General features: G+C 41.9%; 1 protein-coding gene across 1 annotated transcript in view; it reads left to right on the forward strand.

Moving 5' to 3' along the window:
* SGSM2 (small G protein signaling modulator 2) overlaps positions 1–24,575 on the forward strand; it is a 60,486-nt gene that overhangs the window by 14,734 nt on the left and 21,177 nt on the right. Inside the window, exons 3-9 of the mRNA XM_009318810.1 lie at positions 12,588–12,750; positions 17,266–17,427; positions 20,505–20,572; positions 21,085–21,230; positions 21,662–21,796; positions 22,258–22,382; positions 23,434–23,501. Coding sequence (XP_009317085.1) covers positions 12,588–12,750; positions 17,266–17,427; positions 20,505–20,572; positions 21,085–21,230; positions 21,662–21,796; positions 22,258–22,382; positions 23,434–23,501 — 867 coding nt within the window. The remainder of the gene's footprint in view (positions 1–12,587; positions 12,751–17,265; positions 17,428–20,504; positions 20,573–21,084; positions 21,231–21,661; positions 21,797–22,257; positions 22,383–23,433; positions 23,502–24,575) is intronic.

Here is a 24,575-nt window from a genome sequence, read left to right on the forward strand (position 1 = left end):
GATTGCAGTTAATCTGCAAAACACTTAAGATTGGACTTTCTGTCAAACAATTTAAGTTACTTCCCAGCTTTAATTAGGTGTCGTCACAGCTTCCTAAAGCAAATGAGTACTCTGTTCATTTTGGAGGTGGTAGACAACAGGAAGGCAGTTGTGTGGCTGGATTTTCTGGAGCCACGTGCTTAGTCTGAGATCAGTTAAGATCTTAAGTTTCAGGGTCTGGAAGTATTTGTAGGAATACAATCAAACAGCTTCAGCTGAAATCCTGGATATGTCTCTGTCAAAGCTGGCAGTAGAAAACCAGGAAACCTGTGAATGTGAATATGGCTGGTGACTCTGCAAGACCAGATAGCTGGGTATTTCAGGGACAGATAGCGTGTCTGAGTTGCAGGAGTGCCTGGTCATGCTGGTTAGGAATCTAAGCTGCTAACATACATAAGGGTTAACCACAAAAATGTGGTTAGTTGTGGGACTGTTTTCTTCATTGGTCTTATGATGACTTATTATCCCATTTTGCACAAAGTTAATTGTGTTTGAAAGAAAAGATCTAATTAGGAACCAATGACTGCATGATGCTGGAGCTTGTGTTCTGTTTTTTCTCGTTCAGGACCTGAAATCCAAGCAATTATCAGAGTCACCAAACGTCACAATTGCCAGCCCCAAGCAATGAAAATTAATGAGTCAGAAATCTTTTCCTTCATGGCCCTAAATTACAGGACTAGATTAAAGTTCATGACAGGAAAATAAAATCAACTGAGGAATAGAATAAATGTATTTCTTATCCAGAGATTCATATCCATGGCATGCTTCAAGATGGTAAAGCTATCGGAAGAATATCAAATATCCACAGACCTGCAGTTAATCATGGAAGGCGGCAATGTGGGAAACTCCTTTGTTTTTAAGGTGAGAAGTAAGTTCCTGATAGAAGCCCTTTCTCTGCCTCCTATTTAAAGTATGGCAACAAAGTGTTAGGAGATGAAAGGAACAGGAGGTTGATTCGGAGCTAGTCTGGACCTCATACTTGAAGTGTCCTGACTGTCCACACAACAAGCTGTTCCCCTCAATTTCAGTTGGAGTTACAGCCTTCCAGTTCCTCTGAAAATCAGCCCCGTTAGGAAAAGATGCCTTATGCTTTGGGTTTTTTAGGTGATTGCCTTGAGGCTTCTAAATAGCACAGTGCTCCTAGGATCTGACAAAAAAATAAGAATTAAATTTCCTCTCTCTCATTTCTTTCTTAGCTCACAGAAATGTAACTTATGTAGAAATAGATGTAAATAACCATTGTCCAACCAGACAGTTTATTATTTTAATTGTTTTGGCTTTCTACCCTTGGCACTGATGTTTTTTAAAAAAATGCAGTTAATCTGCTATGGAAATGCAGGTGTCATAAACAAAATATGAGCCTCCCTGTATTACTGCTCCTATTTTGGAAAACAAATGAAACATTTTCAGTGATGAATAATGCTTATAAAATAGTTTACAGAGGTTCTACCTCACTTCATAAACACATTAGTACCAGAGATGATCATAATTGGGGGGAGTCAAATATTTTTTCACACAAACTTAAAAGCTTTTGGTTGTGCTCCAAAGATGGCCACTTTAAAGTAATGAGTGGTGTGCTATAGAGGAGAGGGGGGGGGAAAAAAAGGCGAGAGCGAGTATTAGCTGTGATGTGAAATCAAACAGTTTTTGAACTGCACGTGTTTTTAGTTGCAGAAGTGAAATATAATATCTCATGCTTTTTAGAGCACTCTGCTAAACATTTTACTTTAGTCCTGGGCCATCAAATTGGATCATATTCAATTATTTAGAGAAACCTCAGTAATTTTGGTTTAGCCTTTAATAGTGTTTAATGGAAACACTTCCATTTTCTGAAGGGTATTGAGATCTTGAAGCTTAATCGTCACCAACTTCCAGCCCTCATGTTTCCCAGCCAAAGCTATGTTTAGAACTGAGGATTGTCCATTTAGATATCTTTTTTCCCCAGGGATTTATTGAAAATATGATGTCTGTGTCCTGTCTGTGTGGCAGAGCAAAACACAAGTAGCTTGAGTCCAGGTGAACTTAATCATTAAACCACACAGCCTTGGATGTTCAGTCCCACTAACTGCTGCTTCTACCTTGCTTCCAGGGGGATACGGATTCAAACCATCGAGGTAACTATAAGTAGTTTTCAAATTAAATCATTCTTTTATAGTGTGTATTCAACATTTCTTTAACAGAGAATCTCCTTTCACATGAAACCTCCAAGGGTGAAATGGAAAGTTTTTCTTCTGGTAGTTACCAAGTGCAGAGTTTTACTGATGGACTCTTCAAGGCAGAGACCGTCTCCCCCTAGATAGTTGCACAGGACCTAGTTCTGTGCAGTCCTGATCACAGATAATGTCTCTTTGTGCTGTTGTAAAATAAAAATACTTGGTGTTCTTCTAGCACCTATCACCTTGGTATTTTTCTTTGCGTGGATTCCGACTGATTTGCTACATTAGTGCTTTAACAAATACTGATAAAAGTAATAGATAGTTTAAAGGTCTTCATTTTGCAGCTTGAAATGAAAATGAAATTAAATATGAAAACAGTTTGCCCTCCCAGTTGATCTAACATTGGGCATCTGGACTTCTCAGCTGGCCAGTCAGAATAAGAGCTACAGCAAAAATACAGTGCCTTTTAATTCCCTAAGACACCTGTCTCTTAGCAGTGCTGATGTTGTTCTAATATAACCATGGTACGGCTACCGTAAATAAGAATGTGTAATAAATGTATCAGACTTGCAGTGAAGCTGCAAGCTTCAGATGTCCACAGCCTGTTGGTGAAACAAAAAGTGGATATATGCTAAGAGAAAGTACTGAAGTCATACGTCAGCAATGGAGGAAACGCATCAGCACAGATAACTGATGCGTGTAGCTCTTAAGGGATGCCCAGTTATAAAGCATGAGTTGTACTTAACTACTGAGGCATTAGCTTGAGGCTGTGATTATAAAGAAAATATTTAATTGGACTTTATTTATACTCGTTTCCTACTCTTCTATGAAGAATTTTTTTTGCTTTGTACTGAGGGTACTTCCTCTATCTCGGTGACATATGAACGCTTTCATCGTGGAGGTTTGTGCGCTTAACCCTGAAAATGATTGCAACCCTGAAAATTAAGAAGTGATCACAGATATCTTTATGTCATTCATACTCCATGCTATGGTACTTAAATCACAGCACCAGAGGTCTGAGGAAGATATTAGTTCAAAATGAACCACTTTTTTTAGTGCTTTTTGTTCTGATAGGCAAGGGAATCCTTCCATCTCGGTTGTAGAGGTTGTTGCAGGGTTTGATGAATGACGTATTGAAAATCACGGCAAGGTGAGGCAGGTGGGAGTGAGAGTTTGGCTGTAGCACAGCTCTCTCCTTACTATCCTTGCCTACTGTCCCATGAGCGTACTTGGATTTGTCACGTGAAATCCCTTATTTGCAGTGCAGCTCTATCTGGAGAGTCTGTCATCCTTGGCATTTGAAGACAGAATGTCATATGGGGACTGAGACTTAAGCACATGCTTGCTATTCAGTTTTTCCCTTTTCCATAAGAGGCACAAGGCAGTACCCTTCAGACAAAGGAGCAAATTTGGATATCTCCTCTGCAGTCACTTGCTTCTTAGCTAGTATGCAGGTACAGCTGGGTATCTCATCTACTCAGTATGCGTTTCTCAATGACATAGCATGCTATAACTTGGTAATAAAATTGGTTTCAAACTGGGGAGATCTGTGATTAGCTAGGTAAAGCAACAGCAGCTGGAGATAGTGAGCATCTGACTGCTTCTTTATCATCCTCCTCTTTTCACTTGTTCTAATTTTCTTCAGCCTCATGAATTCTATTCCCTGTGCACAGTTTCCATGAAAACAAGCTATTTAGCTGCAGTGTTTCTTCCTGTCTAAGGAAAATTTCATCTGCTAAATAAACCCCATAAATAATCCTTCCACGGCCTTCTTTTCTCTGCTTACCACCCTTCCAGCCCCATCCCTGGAACTCTCTTATTTCACACTCCATTAAGTCATGTCAAGATTTTCATAAAGGCAAAAAAGGAGAAAACTGAAGTTGTTCACCTGACCCTGCAAGAAGTGGCCTTGTTGAAGTCATAAAAACGTGACATTTTTCAAAGCTTGTTGGGGACTGTGATTATTTGGACTGTAAATCAATAATGTATCTGCACTTAATTAAATTCAGTGGTGGATACTGCAGGGGATGTTCCTCAAAACTGGCTGGAGTTAATGAATTTCTAGATGGCTGCTGTCAGCTGAACGATACAAGGGAATTACCTGAGCTGTGTTGATTTATTCCAAATGCAGTGCTGCTCTTCCAATCTTCACATAATGAATATCTGCGTTTTTCTGTAGTCGGTTTTTGTATGTATTTATTGTTGTAAGTATAACGACAGTAGGCAGGCTCAGGATCACATTGTGCTCTGCTCAGAAAGCTTACAGTAGTTATTTATCCGTGTGCATGCATACATATAAATAAAAGCATGTGTATGTGTGTGCAAACTACCTGATTGTACACAAAACTACCTGTTGATGTCTTTCTGATGTTATCAGTTCCTCCAGAAACAGCTAAACCTTCATCTCTTTTTATGTCTTTTAAGAGTATCAGATTCCAAAAAGGGAAAAATGGTTCATTTTCTTTAAAATAGGTAAATAACTTCATTTTCCTGTCCCAAAGGTTCTTCTAACTAGAACCTCTAAAATGTTTTGTGTGTTGTCTTTTTAGGCAGCAATCTGAGCTCTGTGTTCTGCAGTTTGCAACTCCAGGGGGATTACCTGTTTTTGGTTTCTTAAAAATAAAGAAAAGCGGGTTTGCAGAAACTTGATTTACCTCACCCTTTAGCTCTCTTCCCCCAAAATAGTTCTCTGTCAAGATTACCAGCTCTACCATGTATTCTTGATGTTGTCTCTTTTGCATGCTGGTTGGGTTTTATGTGTGCATCTCTGAGTGTGGTTGTAATACATAATCTGTATTGATTTCAACTGATTGAAAATGTATGCTGATGCACTATGGAAATGGGGAAGGGAAGTGCTTGTGCACACCATACCGTTTTGTGTGTTCAGTTAAAATTTCTTGTCGTTTCTGACACCGTCCAGCAGAACAATAGGAGGGGCGTCTATTATATTCAGGATAAATGAGTTAGTTCAGTTTGTTTTCACCTATTCCCACAAGCCTACAAGATGAATGCCAAGAGCCTGCCATGGAGAATTGATTTAAATCCAAGAGCTGGCCAAGAAACAATGCTAATTCCCTTGCAGATTACCAGAATGCAAGAAGTGTAAGCGGCCGAACTGCAGAGCAGTGGGTTTGTGAAGGCCTTCCTGCACAGAAAAGGAGAGACTTTCCTGGGGAGACGTGGAGGTTTTCAGGAGTAAGAGTTTGTAAATGCTGGCTCATTTCACTGTAAACAGTGTGCTTTTACTGTTTCAATCCAATGCTTAGAAAATAGAAATCTAATTTTTGTGGTTGGTTTAAAATAGAAGAGAAACAAGAGAAAAGGTGAGTGGAGCTAAGGAGACGTCCTCAAATACCTTGTATTTCCTCTCTGTAAAGCCATTTGAGCATCACTGTCAAGGTCCTCTCATGTCTTTTAAAAGATTCTGCAGGTTGACATGATTCTTCTGCAAGTTTGTTCAGGATGCGTTAAAGTTTCCTTTCTGGCTGAGCTTGGCTGTGTGTGCACGCATGCAGGAGAATGCACTTTGTCAACATCACCCACAACCACAATGAGATCAGTGTCTGCCTTCCGACGCACGGTAAACAAAAAGCCCTCCTTGACTCTCCCAGGCAGCTGACCTCTTTAACTAATGTGCTGTGAAGCTCCTCTGCTGCTTGCTGTGTTGGAGGGGTGCCTTCCTGCTGTCGTACGCTGCGGAGGTGACATCTGTGCAGTCCCCTGGGTTGGAATAGGAGGGCATCTGTGTTGTACTCCCCTCCTCAACCGTTTTATAGTTCAACTGGATAAAAGCCACTGTGTGTTTGAAAGCTAATTCAGATTAGGTCAGATGTGAACGTGAAGTCAGTTAGCTGTTCTTGAAAAATTCCCTTGTATAAAGGAGCCTGGAGAGAAAAGTTGGAGACAGACAGTACCGTTAGCCTCAGCCTATGGGTGAAGTAGAGGAGAATGAAATGACTTGAAGGTCACACGGGCTGGGACTAAAACCCGAACCCAGATCTCAGGGTGCCTTACGCATAGAACTGGACATGGTGCATTAATCTCTCATCCTGTGGAACATACATTTTGAGGCAATCCAGCAGCTAATTCCGGTGTCTCCCTCCTTGCAAATAACCACTACACGTGTGTTACAGTCAGTTGGGGACTGATGTTATGCCAAGTCCTTGTGATGAGAAATGTCACAATGGAATAATTAAATATTGGGGCTTTAGGGACAGTCACTGTGGAAATTGCCCTCCATGGCAGCTGCAACATTTATTAATAATTAAAGCTGTGCCTGCTGTGCTTTTCACTAAATTTGTTTCATTAATATTTTATTGTTTTAAAGAAAGAAAAAAACAACAAAAACAAACAACAGTGAAGGTGGGAAGAGAGCCTGTTTCCTAAGCAACAGCAATGCACTTCTTTGCAGTTATTTTTAAAGGCAGGTTGCTTCATTTAAGATTTGGAACCAATTATTGCTTCATTGCTTCAGGCATCCGGAAAGCTGCTTTTCTTTTTTCATTTTCTTTATTTCTAATTGAAAGAGCAAAACAGTAGCTGGGTTAAGAGTTGTTGTGATGGTTGCTAGACAGGATCTATGACTGTGATGTGAAGAACATCCCCATGCTGTCACCACTCTTTGTTCTCCCCATGCCGCTCTACCTGGCCTTGCAAAACCCCATGGGCAACCAAACAGTGCTCGCCCCCGCTGCTGCTTCTGTGCTAGATGCGCAGATGCTTCCTTTGAGTAGAAACAGCCTTGCTTGCAGAGATGTCATCAGCGCTGGGCTCCCGCTTGTGTAAGACCACAGGCATTGCCTTTGCCACCTACGGATGTCCTTTGATTGCAGCGGATGTTTCCTGGTATAAGCTGATTGCTAAGAGGGGTCAAGCAGGGATGTGCCCTTGTGTCCTGGTCCTCCTTTCAGAGAATAGTGCCGCGCTTAGGCTTTTGTGCATAATATGGGTGAAAAAGCAAGGGGGTGGTTGTCTTCTGAGGCAGTAGTTCTGGAAGGGAAGTATACCGGCGTGGGAAGCAGTGCCAGACTTGCTGTTCGGTAACCTTGTTTGATGCAGTCAAGCTCATGTCCTAAGAGAGGCATAACAGGAGTCTGCAGAAGCTGAGGCCGTTGGCACTGTTCCAGTGTTGCCATACAACATCTTAGTGAGTCTTTGGTTTTTGCTTCTCCGGGGCTAGGACTCCTCTGGGTTCAACCCAGGCAGGACCCTCTTTGCAAACAAGCAGTAAGAAATGCTAGGACAGTTTTTCCAGTATAGCCCAGGACCAGCTGCAACAAAGCCCTAATCATGGAGGGGTTATTGGTGTTCTTCTTGGGGATATGGTGGAGAGGAGAAACACAGTGACTTACTGTCCGTCTCACGAGGGTCAAGGCTGAATAAGCTTTCTTCTCTTCTTCCAGTTAAATCTACTTACAGATAAAATGCTGATAAGTGCCTTGATCCTCAGTTCCTGATGATGTCTTTTAAGTATTCAAGAATGCTGTTCTCTCACTGCAAAAAGTGGGATAAATTTATACATATTTTCTTCTACTTTTTATCAGTCTTACCTATGCGTGTTTGACTGTCTCTCAGTATGTGTTTGCACAGTGCTCGATACAATGGGACCTTAGTCTAATCCAGAAAGTAATAACCAGTTTTTTAAAATTTAGGATACTCTATCCATCCAAACAGCAGTTTGTCAGTGCCGTTGACAGTGCAACTTGGAAGGTAATAAGCAATTAAATGAGGGATCACAGAGAAAGGTGAATCACACTATTTTTTTCAGAGAGGTAGTGGGTGTAAAAGTGTATGAATACCTTGTTGTACTACTCAGTGAGGGTTTATTTGGATTATAGAGACATGGAAATAACATGGATGGGCCAGTATTTCTTTTGTCTACTTTCTAACACAACAGCAATTTTGTCCATTTGCCCTGGAAATAGAACGGGTGTGGATTTGCATGGCACAAGCATTTATGCTGAAGACATCAATTGAATGCTGTGAATGCCCAAATGCTCTTATTTATTTAAAAAAAAAAAAAAAAAGAAAACCCAGCAACAAAACAAAAGCAAAAAACAAGTCCTTCATTATCAGTAAGTACGTGAGACATGCTGTTTCATTTATACCAGCTGTACTGCTTTCCACAGGGCTTGCCAATCTCCTGAGTTACTCATTTATTGGAGGATGGCTATGTGTGTGTAGGGTTTTCCTGTGTTTATTTGAATTGTCCCTGTTGTTCGAGCGTTGGAAGAAGCTGCTCACAGCACAGTGCATCACGATCCTGTGCTTTTGGCATGCTTGCCAACAGCATTTACGTGACATGTTTCAGATTAGGCAGCTTGAGGAGAGACTATTAAGATAGTACGTGTCTCTTGTTTCATTTTAAGATGAAATTGGAGTTTCGGTTGTGGTGGTTCTCATATAGGTTGTGCAATAAGGAAATATATCAAATTTATTCTGAAGAATTTGCAGTCTACATAAACTTAGGACTAGGAAGGAGGAGAAGAGAGAATGCGGACTTCTCTACTTCACAAAGAATGAATTCAGGGTATACAATTAGAAGACTTGGTTTGCTAACTCAGGTTAGTTGTATCTCACTAAAAATCATTAAAAGTGAACAATCCCAAGTCCCTAAGCAATCTGTATTTAACTCCACTGGCTGTCTCATAGGGAAATTAGGACTTTCCATGGAAATTTTATTTTCTGTCAGATTTTAGCCAATGTTACTTAGCTTAAAAACATATCTGCCTTCACAGCTGAAAGTAAAATAGTGGCATGGTTATCCCACAGCGCATTTCCAATTTGTTTTTCTAGTGCTGTTTTCTGCACTCTAAGAGCAAATGATTTTGCTTTCTGAACACGCATTAGGTTAATTTGTGTAGTAAGGATGTGATAGCAGGAAGCCAATTAGACTTTTCTTTTTTCCAGAGTGATAAGACACAAAATGTGAAGTTATTAATACCTCATAAATGCTTATCTTAATTTTTTTTGTTCATTCAGCAGGTTGTTCTTCAGTCTTGCAAAGCAAAGAAATGGGGTAGCAGTGCTGGAGATGAAGGGGACGTTTTTACTAATGCTGTTCAATACAGACACATCCTGTGATCCCCCGACTGCCGTAGCTTCTGGGCTAGCTAAACGCAGGAGGTGTTTCTGCATGCTGTTCAGTCTTCCCTGGGACTTAGGTTAGTTTTCAGGAACTGAGCAGTGAGGATAGGTCTTTTTCAGACGCAGTCTTTTAGGTATTACGGGATTTGGAGGCCATTAAATACAATAAGGAGGGGGAGTCTTCAGGAAATGCTCAGCACCTGACAATATTGGGCTTAAAGTGCAACAAAATACTGCGTTCTTTCAAAATTAGCTGCTGAATCTTGGGAGAGATGCAGTGTGTATCAGAGCAGATGGAGTACCATTTGTTACTCGTAACGAAAATTTAATGTGGCAATTCTAACTGCAATTTACTGCAGGACTGCCTGCTGTCATTAAACACAGGAGAGCATCGCTCAGATGCTGAACTCAAACCCTTCTGTAAGGGCTGGCACGCCTGCATGGGTTTCAGTGAGTGCACACCTTGCAGATAAAGTTGGGTTTTTTCTCCTCCCTGTAAAATAGTTGGTCTGTTCTCCTTCATACCTTTTTATGGACAGTGTTGCCTGGATGAGTCATCTGCAGTCTCGATTTAAAAGCTGATAGACAGGGAAGGCTTGTTTTTTATTTTGTTTTTTATTTGTACTTATCTTGTTTCTTTTTCCTGCAGCAGTTTAAATGAGAGCTGGTTAGATTTCTGATGCGCAGTCTTGCAAGGCTGAAATAGTGCAATGCGGTCTTTTGCTGGTGATCATCAGAGCATGTTACAGTAAGGTTTGCAAAATGAACCTCACAGGTGGATCTGTTGTAGTTGTAGGTCTGGCTGCATCTCTGTTCCCTCTCAGGCTGTAGTAGTGTTACATTTTCTTTTCAGTTCATAGGCCTTTTAATCTTTCTGTCCAAAGCTAGATGGTGGGCTCTGTTGGAAGGTGAGCCTATCTTACCAGGCTTTATTGTCTTGTAGTGATCTCTAGTGCTTTGGGAGGGGTTTATCTTCCCTAGCATAATTGTTCAGTTTCCTATTTGTTTTCTAGTAGACCCTATGATTTTAGTCCAGCAAGTGTCCTAACAACTGGTTCATCTTCAGTACCTGTGATTGCAGAGTAACTTCACACCGGTCACAGGTGATGCTGTCTTTTCCTGAGGACGTCACTTTGTTCTCTAGCTCCCGTGATGTCTGAGTTGCAGTTGATTCCTTAAAAGATCCGGTAGTCGATGGCTGCCGCTTCTCCAGGCTGTACATCCTACCACGTCAAGATGGACGGTCACTGGGTACATGGGCATGTTACCCTGAAGGTCTTTGTAACTGATGCAAAGACTTGAACAAGTCATTCTTCTAGGAGCTTTGCCCCTGGCACTTGGAGAATTTTCTAGGCTGGAACATGGATGCCCACAACATAACTCGATTAAGGTGTGTTAAGCATTTCAAATCAGAGAGTCTATCCGAGTGGTGGTGGAAGCTCGTTACAGGCCTAGCTATTTGTAATTGTCTTTGAGGTGACAAACCCAGTGTGACTGAGAACGGTGTGAATATGCAGAGAGCCTGGAGCAGCTGCAAGCTGTGGACCACTCATCAGTAGAGAGTGAACTGAAATGTCCGGTGATGTTTAAGTACACTGTTATTAAGCCATTTGTTCCTAATGTGAAGGAAGAGAGGGAGGACAGAGTGGGCTGATGTTAGAAGTCTCCTATCTTCCCTGTTTTTACCAAAAAAGAAAATGTCTTTCCCATAATCTAGGTGAGTGGAAGGCATCATCATTGTACCACCTCCCAGCAGAGTCTGTTTCCAGCCAGCCATCATGCTGCTGTGTTTGATACATGTTCCCGTCTATTAACACAGTAAAACAACCAACTCTCTTCTCCACCCAGCCAACTCAAAAGTTCAATTCCCTCAGTGAGACTTGTTTCAGAGTTCAGGAATATTAAAACAAAACAAAACACACACACAAACAAAAACCAGCTCAGGTCAGCTGTGACCTAGCTGGACTCCAATGCTTGTGGGTTATATGTGTTCTGAAGAAAGTGTAGCTCTGGCTTTGATTCTTGCATATCTCTCTCTCCTCATCCAGCCTCCTCATTTCTCTAAGTTTTTTTTATTAGTCACCACGTAATGAGAGATCTGCAGGCAGCAGTATTCTAGGAGCAGTTTGTGGTTTTGTCTTGAATATGCCATTTTAAACAGTGAAACACATAAGAAAAGCAGCTTTAACTCTCCTGATACATAGCCTTACCTGTCCCGTAGGCTTCCATGTCTACTGTAGTCTCATTGCATCTGAGTTCCTTCCCAGTTGTGTTAACCAATGCGATAGTAATGTTTGCATGTGTCTCATGCTTTTTTCATAGTCTTCCCTTTGCCAGAGGAGAATGGAATACATAAGGCAGTTGAGGGGGAGGGGGTTGGTCGACTTTTTTGTTATTTTCATACCTATTTCCAATGAGAGGTGGCATAATGAAAGTATCTCACTTCCATTTGGGACATGAAGATTCAGTATTTTACTAATCAGAAATAAAAGGATGATTTGTTCTACCCTGCTTCTGCAAATCAAGATCCTGTGTCAATGAAAGCTGTGTGGTCACTAGATAGATTAAATGATACACAGCAATTGACTGCATGACAGTAGTTGGTTAAATACAGCAATTTCTCACATTCTGCATTCAGAGATCAGTTCAGGTTTGAACCTGAACTCTGTATAACTTACATGAGATGCCTTTTTGCTGGTATCATTCTTCACGTCATAAAGTGTGAATCATAAAATTCTACATGATTTTAAAAATGAGTAGCAAATAACAGGAAAGTATGGCCTCCAATTAGTCCTTTTCATTGCAAACACCAGACCATATGGAGAAATACAAGTGGGAGAAATGGATGCAGCAACTCACAAAGATAAATAGGAGCCTCTGCTCAAAACAGAGATCATCGGTAAAAGCAGATTTCTAGCTCATTATATCTTGAGTTGGGGGACCTGGTTCTACCACGAGGAGTTGAGAAGAGGTTTTGCCTTTTGCATCATTTTCAGTAGAATCAGGAATTCTTTCACAGTGACGTGTAAAACGGGGTGAAAATAGTGGGATATATTTCAGTCCTTTGGTTCATTTATGTACTGATGTTATCTGTAACTTAAAAGGTGCTTATTGTTGCAGATTAGACACATGCTTGCATCATCTGATTTTGAGATCTAGTCTCTTTCTGCCTGTCTCTTCCCCCCCACACACCCCCCATTCTCTTGGCTCCACACCTGACCAGTGGGTGTTAGCAGATGGTATTCACCGAAGAGAAGACTGAAGGACAGCAGTACCCGTAACTTTATCTCCTTTCCTTTCTTGCAGGTGTTGTGGAAGCGTGTCTCCTGCACATGCTGAAGCGCAGGGCTGCCGGCTTCCTGCGGACTGACAAGGTGGCTGCGCTGTTCACCAAAGTTGGCAAGACGTATGCAATAGCTGGAGACATATGCAAGAAAGTGCAGGAACTGCAGCAGCAGGTAGAAGGCAGGTGAGGCTGAGGTCTGTTTATCAGCAAAATTCATACAATGTGTGTGCAGCATGGAGAGGATACAGAGACTGCCTGGTAAACAGAAAGGGGTCTGTCTTGGCCACATATGTTAAAGCTCTGTCTCTTTAGCGTCTGTAACTTTAAGGCAAATGTTTTTGTTTGATCAAACTGGCAGCTAGCAGAGAGACAGAGGTTGGGAATTGGGTCTTTGGTGTTTTGTTTCGCTTCTCAGTATAGCGGATCAGTGTGTCCAGCCCACACAAAGCAACAAAAGTGAATAATAACTGATGATTTTAGAGAGTGCTCACAGTCAGGGTATGGTGGACCAGTTTGGACTGTTGGTGGGAAGGGATGTGGGTGGCAAGAGGAACTGCAGAACAGACTTACTGGAAAAGCTGTTTTGACATGCTCCTTGCCAAACCAATAACAGAAGGTTTGTGGGTATTACGGTAGAAATAGTTAAGTTAATGGACACAAAGAATGATAGGAAGAAGGATGAACTCAAGAAGAGGCAGTCAGCAGTGAGAGACTGATTATGGGAAAAGCAGTTCAGAACACGCTGGACTTGAGCACGACTGAATTTGGTCTGGAGTCAAGGACTTGAGGTTGCTGAAAGTCCTAAACTTCTTGCTAGTGGCGAGTAGTGCAATTAAAATTTTTCATGTGGTTCTGCTGACTGAAGCACAGTGCATGAGTCTGTGGGATGAGTGTCTTGTCTTGTAAACTCAGGACAGGAGATTTTTTTTCTTCTGGTTGTAGACGGTAGTGCAGTAGCACTGCTAAGCCTTAAGAGGTCTTTGTACATTGTAGGAACTTCTAGCCTCTTGATCAACTTGCTGTTAAGGGCTTTGTCAAGAGAGCTTGACTTCTATTTGTGTTGCATTGAAGTCTTCAGTTATTGACAGTTGTTTAAATTAGCACTTATACTTACATGTCTGTGTAGTTTTCTGGCATTTATCTTTATTAGACTTCTGAATATTGTGTCGTTTTTAACAGGCACATCCTATTTTTGTTTTTGGTTTTTTTTTTAATTGTGTGCCTACTGATATTGACTGGGATTTTATTAATTTAAGTTTTTTAAATGTTGGGAAGAAGGATGCTTTCTACTGAAAATTTCCCAGTGTTCCTCCTCAGTTAAGAGCCCACATGAACCCTACTGTAACCACCAAAGACCTTTGGCTGTGTCATCTAACAGAAAGGAGCAAATGAACTTAAATTCTGTGGTTTCTTTTGGAGACATTTTGTGTGGGTTTCAGCTATTAACAACCACAAACTTTAAGTGCTGTAGAAAATACGCACAGCAAAGAGACTCTATTAGGAAATACTGCAGGGGGTGGACTTGCTTTGTTGAACGTATAAAATGAGACATAAGTGCTGTAGCAGTATAATTGCTCCTGAGGCTGTGGCTTAAGAAAGCCCCTGTTTAGGATGCAATTAAACACATTTGAATTCCTCTGATGTTAGTGGTGTCATGTGTATTTCTTGACTTGGGATTGTCACTGCATGTGTGTTGCCTTGTAGAGGTTCTGTCATGGCCTAATGGAGGACTAAGGACTTTGTAAATGTGGAGAAGAATTACAGATCTCACTCAAGACAGCACCTGACTATTGTATTTAGTCTTTGTAATTGAACACTTTCCTGAAAGGGGACCTGAGTACTGTCAAAGTACAGCATCATTTGAGAACATGGATTTTCTACTGCAGCTTGTTGAAGACATCGGTGTTTCTCTTTTCAGTTAGGACAAAATTGAACCTTCTTTTGTGCTATTTTGAGGGGCAAATTTTCTGGGAAAGAAATTAAGAGGGTTAGTCTTCCACTGCCAGCCCAGTGTATGGAGAACTAAGGCAAACCTGCAGTACTGTGCGGAAGTAGGAAGCTCTCCCAGTGCTCAGCTCTATAGTGTACCTTTCTCCTGCACCTGCATTATATTGCCTGATGCAGGAGTATGGACCCATCACAAGATGTCACCACATGCTGTGGCAGGGCTGGCACAGCTTCACCACCTGCTACGCTATGGACACGTGGCTTAGTTGCATTATGTACTTTAGGAGGAGAGGATTTGGGGCAGTGCCACACCAGTGCTGTCACGGGAGACACTGTGTGGCTGGTACCACCTTATAAAGTTGTGCATTGTGACTTGTTGCTGCGTGTCAAGTATTCAGTATGGAGTGGTGTCATCTTCTTGTCTTACATAACTAATGCCGCCGGCAAAGCTAGCGGGGAGGGAGGAAGGGAACACAAATTCACATTTCAGCTACTTTGCTAGGCAGCAGGAAAGAGAAACGGAGAGAACAAATGCATTTTCCTTTTTGGGGGCCACCTTTTAGAAACTGGAAAGCGCTAGGCAGCACATTCAGCTTCAAAATCAGTCTCTGGTTCCAAATCTGTTCAGGCCATTAATTATCTCAACAGTGACAAGTGATAATTTGTGTCAGTGCCACCAAAGAAGTGAAGGGAGCATTGTTGTCAGTATGAAAATGTATTTTAAAGACCAGAACTCAATGGATGAGAGGTGGATGCTCACCCAGCAGGGTGGCAGGACACCCAGCATGGGTAAGAGCATGTGTGTTGTGATGAAAGGCACAAAACTGCTCCTTGGCATGATGCAAATTTCGGCTCCAGCCACATGAAGCTGTGCAGTGGCATGGCAGGCAGCACAGCATACTGGGGTTCACAGAGTAAAGTACCATCCTGTTCATGCGGCAAAACACTGTCCCACAGCGTGCCTGGGGCACAACATGCTACTGTCCCTCATTGGACTGGGGTCAAGTAGATTTTTCTGGGCAGCAGGTAGCTCCACAGAAAGGAATGACATCTTCCCACTTGGTTCAGAGACCACCGTGCTGAGCAGCCCCCACGTTCTTGTTGACAGCCGCGCTTGGGAAGTGATTCTGCTTTGTATAGCCAGCTTGCCATCCTGCCACTAAAAGGCAGCATTTTAAGCTCCCCGTTTCTGAGGTGGACCTGTTGCTGTGCTGGCTTATGCTGTAGGGGGTCTTGGCTGTAAGCAAGCTCCCGGCTGGCTTTGGATGCTCATTTGCTCTAGTTCTAGTTTCTCATTTTGATGTTGCTTATTTCTTAGTTGTCTTGTTGTCATTCTGTAGGTGGTAGGAGATAGGATCTCACTGCCAAGACACTAGCACAGTCTGTGCTATAGCTATATGTGGTGCTTTACAGAGAGAATGAAAAGATGGGCCTGTGCCCAAGGATTGCCTGATGGTGGTATGGCAGGAGGTCCCTGGAAAAGCTCTGCCTGTGTTATCTCAAATCCTGCTCCATGCTTCTGGTCTCGGTGGGAATATCTCATGCTGAAACAGCTGTGTGTTGTCTTGGGGTTGTGGCTAGCTTTCCCAGAGAAAGCTGGGAGACAAGAATCTTCTTTTTACTGTTCTTCCTGTGGCTTTCCCAAGTGTGAAGCTCTGTTTGATAAGAAGCAAACTTCTGTTCATCAGGTGTGACTTATTTTCTGCTACACTTTGCATTTTGGTTTTCTTTTTCTTTTGGGGTGTATGGTCTGCAATGGATTTACAGCCTATTCCTTTCAGCCTAGTATGTGGGAGTCTTGGAGGAGCTCAAATGTTGGGCTTTTCCTAAAGCTCCAGCAGCGGAGAAGATATTTTTGGTAGGTGTCCTGGTTTCGGCTGGGATAGAGTTAATTTTCTTCCTAGAAGCTGGTACAGCGCTGTGTTTTGGATGTAGTATGAGAATAATGTTGATAACACCCCAGTGTTTTAGTTGTTGCTGAGCAGTGCTTGCACTAGTCAAGGACTTTTCAGCTTCTCGTGCCCTGCCAGCGAGAAGCTGGGAGGGGGCACAGCCAGGACAGCTGACCCAAACTGGCCAAAGGGATATTCCACACCATACGACGTCATGCCCAGTACATAAACTGGACGCTGCTGCTCGGGGGCTGGCTGGGCATCGGTCGGTAGGTGGTGAGCAATTGCGTTGTGCATCACTTGCTTTGTATATTCTTATTATTCTCTTATTATTAGTATTTTATTCTATTTCAATTATTAAACTGTTTTTATCTCAACCCACGAGTTTTCTCACTTTTACTCTTCCAATTCTCTCCCCCATCCCACTGGGGCAGGGAGGAGTGAGCAAGTGGCTGTGTGGTGCTCAGTTGCTGACTGAGATTAAACCACGACAGTAGGTTACTACCTAGCCCAAGATACCTAATACAGACCTGTTGGGGGGCTTTTTTAGAGCTTGTTTAGCATCTGTCTGTGAATTAGATAATCCTTACAGACTTCTACTCATAACTCAGAACCGAGACATCCTACATCGTTAGTTAGAGCCATAATTTTCAGAAAATCCCTGATGATGGACTGACTAAAACTCCGCACCCCAATGGTAATGAGTGCTAGCATAGTAATGTAGACAGCTAGTATACAGATACTTATTTGTCAGATACATGCTGTGTATTCCAACACCTCTCTACGCAGTCTTTCACTGGAGAGCTTTCTGTGAGAAGAGTCTGAATTCTGACTACTTTTGCCTTATCTCCTTTTGCAGGAAAAATCAGCCAAATGGGCAGGAGCCCCTCAAGAGGCAGGGATCAGCCACAAGCAAAATGCCTGTCCTGACACCTCAGGCCATCAAACACATATGGGTTCGGACAGCATTGATTGAGAAAGTGCTCGACAAGATTGTGCAGTATATTGTTGATAACTGCAGGTAAGGAAAGAATCAGAAGCGCAGGGATTTGTTGGACTGATGTGTTTAGGTATCTGCAACAAGGGATTTAATCAAAAATCGTCTTCAAACTTCTGGTAGGAAGAAAACCAGATACACGGACATTTAGAAGAAATTCTACTTTTGTTTCAAATCATTGACATGTTTCAGACTTACAAAAAATGTTAACAGCCATACAGCTTTCCAGAAATTAGCTAAAAAAAACTAACTTGCAGTTTATTAAGGACTTCTTTTAATTTTTTCTAAAGTTGGCAATATTGAACAGTGCTACCATAAAGAGTAATGCATTCAGAAGCATGTGAAGCCCAGATCCTTTCCACTCACTTAGGCACCTTCGGTTTCAGTAGATATTAGATGCCCAAATTCTAATGGGACCTAGACCTCAGCGACTCAGTGGAGTGTCTTCTAATAGGTCAGGAGTGCTTAATTCACTTACATTAATTAAAAATAATCCTTTGGAATGTTAAGATGTCAGGGAAGAAAATGCCCTTTGTAGATAAAAGAAGAGGAAATGAGTTTACAAGAGGAGGAGTTAATGACATAAACCCTTAGGGCTCTGAAATAAGGTTTTTTTAAGCATGTTTCCTTTTTAGAAGATTCAAGTTTTGTGTAAAGTGAATCTTCCCTTGCAAAACCAGCAAAGAGCATCAATGCTTTATGGATGTAATCCACAGGGACTCTTTAAGAGGAGAAGACAAGTCCTCTCTGTTCTATGACATACTCTATCATCGCTTCCTACTGTCAAGCATTAGCTTTGGTTTCCCAAGAGGTAGTTCTTAACTCTACCCTTTGTGCCTTCCTACCCTCCCGTAACTGATAAAGAAGAATTAAGGGGTACACTGGGGACAATTTCCCATAAGAAGAGGAAGGTAGGAACCCTAAAGCTTGATACGGTCCCAGAAAAGTACGTCTGTCCCCACTGCCATTGCAATTTGTTCGCAGTGGTGCTCTTGCTATTCTGCACTGGGGGCACACGTTCTTGGCTGTCCAAAGCCCATGGGTCTGAGCAAGGAAGAGAGCTAGGGCAGAGGAACTTATTCTCACAGTGTATTTACAAGTTTGCATTACCATTTTCCTTGTCATCAGCTTTATTGTCATGACCTATCTTGCCACTAAGAAGAAAGAGGATGGAAGAAAGGTCTTTGTGCTGTTCAAAGAAAACTGTTGCTCTGGGATATCTAATGCCAGTTTGTTTTAAGAGCTGTGTGCAGAAGAGACAGTGGGAGGGTGGGCTGTGTCCCAGAGACATAGTTAATGAAAGCATTTTAGTCCAATGTATCAATATGTCTGCTGATACACGGATACAAGGATTTTTTAAATTATTTTTTCCACATAATTCACCTGGAGACATGACAAGAGAGTTCAGTCTCAATTGTTGTATTATAGATGTTCATCTTACTGCCTTCTCCATCTGTTCCAAATGAGTTCGGATCAGGTCCTTAATTGCAGGTGTGTGATTTTGAGAACCTGACTTAGTGAATAAAACGAACCTCTTCATGAGGCTTGTTCTCTTGCTTTTTTGTGACATTACTGCTCAAATGCTCCATGTTTAAGTCCAGCTCTTCTGTTCTTGAGGAAGAGAAGATGGTTTAGAGTTTGAGCCCCATCTAGTGGAAGAGACAGCAGAGGATAATGACAGTTCAAGAAATTTGGGTGTGTTGATTTTTTGGCTATGTGGTTTTATAAGTCAGCTTTGCCTGCTGTGATGGGAAGACTTTGAGGTCATTGCAAGAGCTACTATTTGTAGTAGTTCGTTGTTCTTGACATTGTTTCAAGATTATTCCTCACAGATGGAAGAGATGTTTAAGAATGTGTGGATCTCTTGGTCTCTGTGGAAAACTGACAGAATTGCAGAGAGCTATTGTTTGTCTCTATATTGCATTAGTGCCCAAAGCCCCAAATCAAATATACTGGGTGAACACATTTAGTAAAAGGCAAGCTCCTGCCTCTCGAGAGCTCAGTTCAAAAATAGATGAGGCAGAATGAGCATACTGAGAGGAAGTGACTTGCCTGAGATTACACAGCTGATCAGGGGCAGAATATGGATCCAAAGTAGGGGTGGTGATCATCTTGTTAAATATAGAAGTCTGGAGTGCAGGTTTATTGAACTGGTTGTTCTAGGCTCCCTTTATGCTCCGTGGAGATCTAGTTAATCATATAGTTCAGGAAATTATCTAATGCTAAAGCAGATGTCTGAAATAGGATAAATTAATTTCTCCATAGCTTTCTTATGATATATTTTAATGATCTTTAAAAATAGTTCAGGACACACCATGTTGTAAAAGCCTTTTTTACCTGCAAACCCAACATGACATTTCTTCTTTATGAGATCAGTAGGTGAGCCAGTTAAGCTCCATTAGAGCTTTTAGAGGAGACGCATGCGTCAGTGATTTCTAGGTAATCCTAGCACTTTGCCTCTACCTGTCAAGTTCAGAAAATATATGGGGTTTGGATCCCTTTGGTCCTGTCTCTGGCTGTTTAGATACACAGATTTCTTATTGGTCCATTGTGTGAGAGAGTGTATTTGATAATCACAGCAAAATTCTGTTGCTGGAATTTTTGTGTTGGAACTGTAACTAAAACCAAGCTTTGAAAATGTGTTCTGCTTCACTACGTGCACAGCACTCCAGATGTACAGCCTAGATCCTGTTTTCAGTCTTAGTAAAACTCTTAGAACCCTAAACTTTTAAATCTTCCCTTTTATATAGGTAATTTAATTGTCTGGATTTGCTCTTGAAATGAGTGTTTGGCCTCAGTTTTTATTAAGTGCGAAGTCTGACCTGGAAAGTGACTTCGGTAGTCATGCTTCCCCCTGCACGCACAGTCGACTTCCACTAGACTACTGGGGAGCCCACAGCAAACGCCGAAGGAATTGTCAGGTTAATAGCAGCCTGTCTAGCTTCCCTGCCCTTATCACTTTTGCTTCCTTTGGCATACTTTCTGGTAAGCAGTAACGTGTGATATTTTTAAAGTCAATGGACTCATGCTACTAGGAGGCATAAGAGCTTTCAAAAATAACAGCCAGTGTTTTTAACTGGACTCTGATCTTTTATTCCTAGTAAATATTACGAAAAAGAAGCTTTACTGGCAGATCCTGTTTGTGGCCCCATACTGGCTTCTCTCCTAGGTAAGTTCTTGCACAGTTACTTCTTATGCTAAAGAAAATAAATTGTTTCTTAAAACATTTTGTATTATGATAGTGTTACAAAAGGTGATTTTTCTCTCTAGCATGTAGTTTAACTATTTATGATAGAGCAACATAGAAGATGTTGTTCTGTTGCTTACGAGACCAGTAGAGACCAGTCATCTGTTTTTATTATTAATTATTGGTTGGATCAGAGAACAGAATGGGAATGGCTTTTTACTGAATGCTTGCTAGCAGGTTGTAACTACTAATGCTGCTATAGCAGGGTATTGTGTCCTACAGGAATATTTTTATACAGCCCTAGATAATAGGACCTGATATGTTATTATATGTATTGTCTATATTATGGTCTGATCCTGTAGGATCATTAAGCGATCATTAATATTCACTTGGCTTGAGAAGGAAATCTCACTTTCAGTACTTGGCCAGCAGGATAAGACTACATATATTTCTGAACAGACTTGGAAGGTTTCTCTCTTGGGCTCTTTTCTTAGTTGGACCATGCGCTCTGGAGTACACCAAGCTAAAAACAGCTGATCACTATTGGACAGACCCTTCAGCAGATGAGCTTGTTCAACGACACCGGATTCATGGAGTACATGGCCGCCAAGACTCTCCTTCGAAGCGCCCAGCCCTGGGAGTAGGTATTTACTGTGTAGCTATTTCTGAGTTAAGGCACAGGTTGACATAAAAACAACCCCAGGAGGGAGATCTAAATTTAGAACAACGTTTCTTTTTTATTCTGTAATGGGGCCTTTATCACAGATTAGGAGGCCATTTGGGCCCAAATGTCCTCTTTATCTGTATGTAGAAAAGTTTGAGATCCAGAACTAAATTCTGTGGCTTTTGACACTTGCAGTCAGACCAGGTAGTTCACAAGGAATTATGAGCTGCCTTGGTCAGGGACGAGTAAGAGCCCAGGTCATTTCTCTACAAGGTCTCCTGGCTCTAGAAAGAAATTCCACTCTACAGAGATGGGTCTAAATGGAACTGTTCCTGTTTTATTGGCCTGCCGGTACAGTCGTTCCTGTCCTACCTGATCTGCCTTGACTGTGTTTGTGTGTGTGCTAGATCCGGAAACGACATTCAAGTGGGAGCATGTCAGAAGATCGCTTTGCTGCTTCGGCAAGAGAGTATGTGGAGTCTTTGCACCAGAATTCCCGAACACACCTCTTGTATGGGAAAAACAATGTCTTAGTCCAGCCGGTGAGTACATTGAGTTTTGGGCCAATACACACAGCTGCTGCCTGGCTGCGACTTGAGAAGTCAGTACTATAGGTAAGAATATAACCTAGGCTTGTCAAGTACTCGCTTAATGTCTTGTCCTCAGGACAGTGCTGTGTTCCCACTTGACTCTATTATACTGAGGTAGATTAAGACATGACAAATGCTTTCACTGCCTGACCAATGTGAACTGTGAAGTGGGCATATGGGCAGGAACAGACATACTAGACCGTATTTCATAAACTCAGTGACTGTAGTGTGTTTTTTCCCATCTTTCTAATAGCAATATTAAATACTAGTACTTTCAGTGTTAAGGTTTCCCTCAGCAGTTCCTAGATAATGCACTGCTCTGGAACTTGTGAGGCATAGGAAGAATGGAACGTGACAATTATAGTTGTGCACTTTAGTCATCTGGATTGTCTGTTTCTTGCTTCTGTGAACAGAAAGACGACTTGGAGGCAATTCCTGGGTATCTCTCCCTTCATCAATCAGCAGATAGTTTGACTTTAAAATGGACTCCAAATCAGCTGATGAATGGAACCCTTGGAGATTCAGAGCTGGAGAAAAGGTAGTCATTGCATTCAGGAAAAGATCAGAAGCATTCATGGTGTTTATTTCTTCTATACTTGGCAATATGACATAAGTGTAACAAGGCTGATTTAATTGAAGGGCTTCTGAATAGTGCATAAGTTGAGGTGTCAGGCAGCTTGGGTTCTGCTCCTGTTTTGCCACCGATTAAGTAACTTCCCAAAGGTCCTGTAATGCACTTGGATATAAGGGCTTTTCGAAAGGAAAACAAAAGCCCACTTTTCCATGTGTTCAGGAGAAAAGGCTCAACACCACCTTCCATCGTTACAATTCTAGTACCTCCCTTCAGAAGGTCACAGATCACTTGGCAAGCATGGCTAATTTCAAGGTCAAAAAAGAGACCTGCAATGTCATTGTCTTTCATTAGATCAATTATTCATCTAATTTGGCATTGTGCTTCAGTGGAAAGACAGGTGAAGTCTTGGACCAGGCAGTTGTGTCTCCTCAGGGAATGCTTCCTTCAACCCCAGAACAGTGCTCTCAAATGCTTAATCCGCTCCATTCTTTTTCTAAAACTTCATGTGTATTTTTTAATAGAACATTAATGAAGCCCTCTACCCTTGCTTTTATTGCTAAACTCTGTCGAGGTTGTTCTCAGAAGGGTTCGGAGCTGTTTCCAGTGTTTAATCTGTAAGCTTGAGCCCCGATGGATTTACATGCTGCTGCCCATAAATCACATGTGCAAGACAGAACTGAACCCAGCTGTCCTGAAACCCAGCTACAAGACCATCATGAAGTCTGTGCCCCAGGCATTTTAATCTTAGCCAGAGCATTGTTGTAACCTGGTATGGGGCAGTGGGGTGGAGGGGAGGTTGAACAGGGAAAGGGAGGTTATGGAAAGGCTGGTGCCACATGTATCCACTGTGGAGAACTAGTTCCTTTGCCTTTTACTTGGCTATTAATTTACCTTAATTGACCAAATTTAATAAGCAGTTATTAACTTCGCAGAGTCTTTTTATTGGGTGCTTGGAACCGCAAGCACTCCTGAATATGGAAAAAAATGTTTCCTGCACTTTTTCCTTCCCTATTAGTGTTTACTGGGACTACGCATTAATAGTGCCACTCAGCCAGATCGTCTGCATTCACTGCCATCAGCAACGTAAGCATAAACCTTCTTCTCACGGGGGCACTCCCAAAGCCCCTTTCTGCCAGGTGAATGTTATTGCTCCTAATGCTGCTACCATTTTATACGGTGCCTGTTAGGGGTTTATTGCAAAAGGAGGCAGACCATTTTTCTTCTTCAGATGTCTTCACTGAAAGGCCTGGTAAGAACTCCTCTGCCTAACACTGCTCCAGTTGTCAATTGCTTTCTATGTTCTTTGTTTTTTCTGTGTGCTTTGCTTTTTCCGAGTCATCTGTGCAGAACAGCACTTATGGGAAACTGTCAGTGGCAGGTATTAAACATAGAAGCTTTGGCTCTATTAAGCATGATCCTCCATCCATTGACCATTACAAGAAAGGAGAGGGGGAAAAACAGGTCTGTCAGCCACATCTATAGTGGGATCATCAACCTGTAGAAAGGGAGCGTGTGTAATCAGAGCCACCCTCTGTCACCCTCTGACCATCCAGTTCTCAGTAGCCCATTCAAGGTAGGGAGAGGAATCTGGAACAAAACGTCTCTCCCACCGTTTTTCCTAACCACAAGCCTTAAGTCAAAATCACAGAGCAAAGACAAAGAACATTCAGAAATTTTATTTGGAGTCAGATTTGAGTTACAGTTGGACTAAAGGACCTTTTGAACTAAGAGCCTGTTTTAGAAGACGGTTTATGTATATTGCCTTAAAATACACAAGCAGGAGAGACACTTGTTCCTCTCTCAGTGTCATTAACACTTCTAACTAGTTATGGACATGTGGGGATGAGTGTTAAAACCTAGAATCCTAGCTGGTAGAGGATGACAACTGCAACGTTAGTTCAGGTCCATTTGCCTTACTTCAGTCAGCTTCCCCAGGACACTGTGCCTGTCCAGTATTTCACTGGCTGGTCAGATGCATCACCACTCTGCTTTGTGGCAGTTCCTTAGGAAAAAGGGAATTCAATGACAGCTGTGAAACATGACAGCCTTTGTTGTTCTTCACTGAGAAAGCTGTTTCAGTAACAGGTGCCAGGTGTATATACAACATGATTTTTGTTGTTTGCACAAGATGACAGACACTTGGCGGTCCTGCCACAG

Source organism: Pygoscelis adeliae, unplaced genomic scaffold (assembly GCF_000699105.1).
Source record: "Pygoscelis adeliae isolate BGI_AS28 unplaced genomic scaffold, ASM69910v1 Scaffold392, whole genome shotgun sequence".
NCBI classification, from domain to species: domain Eukaryota; kingdom Metazoa; phylum Chordata; class Aves; order Sphenisciformes; family Spheniscidae; genus Pygoscelis; species Pygoscelis adeliae.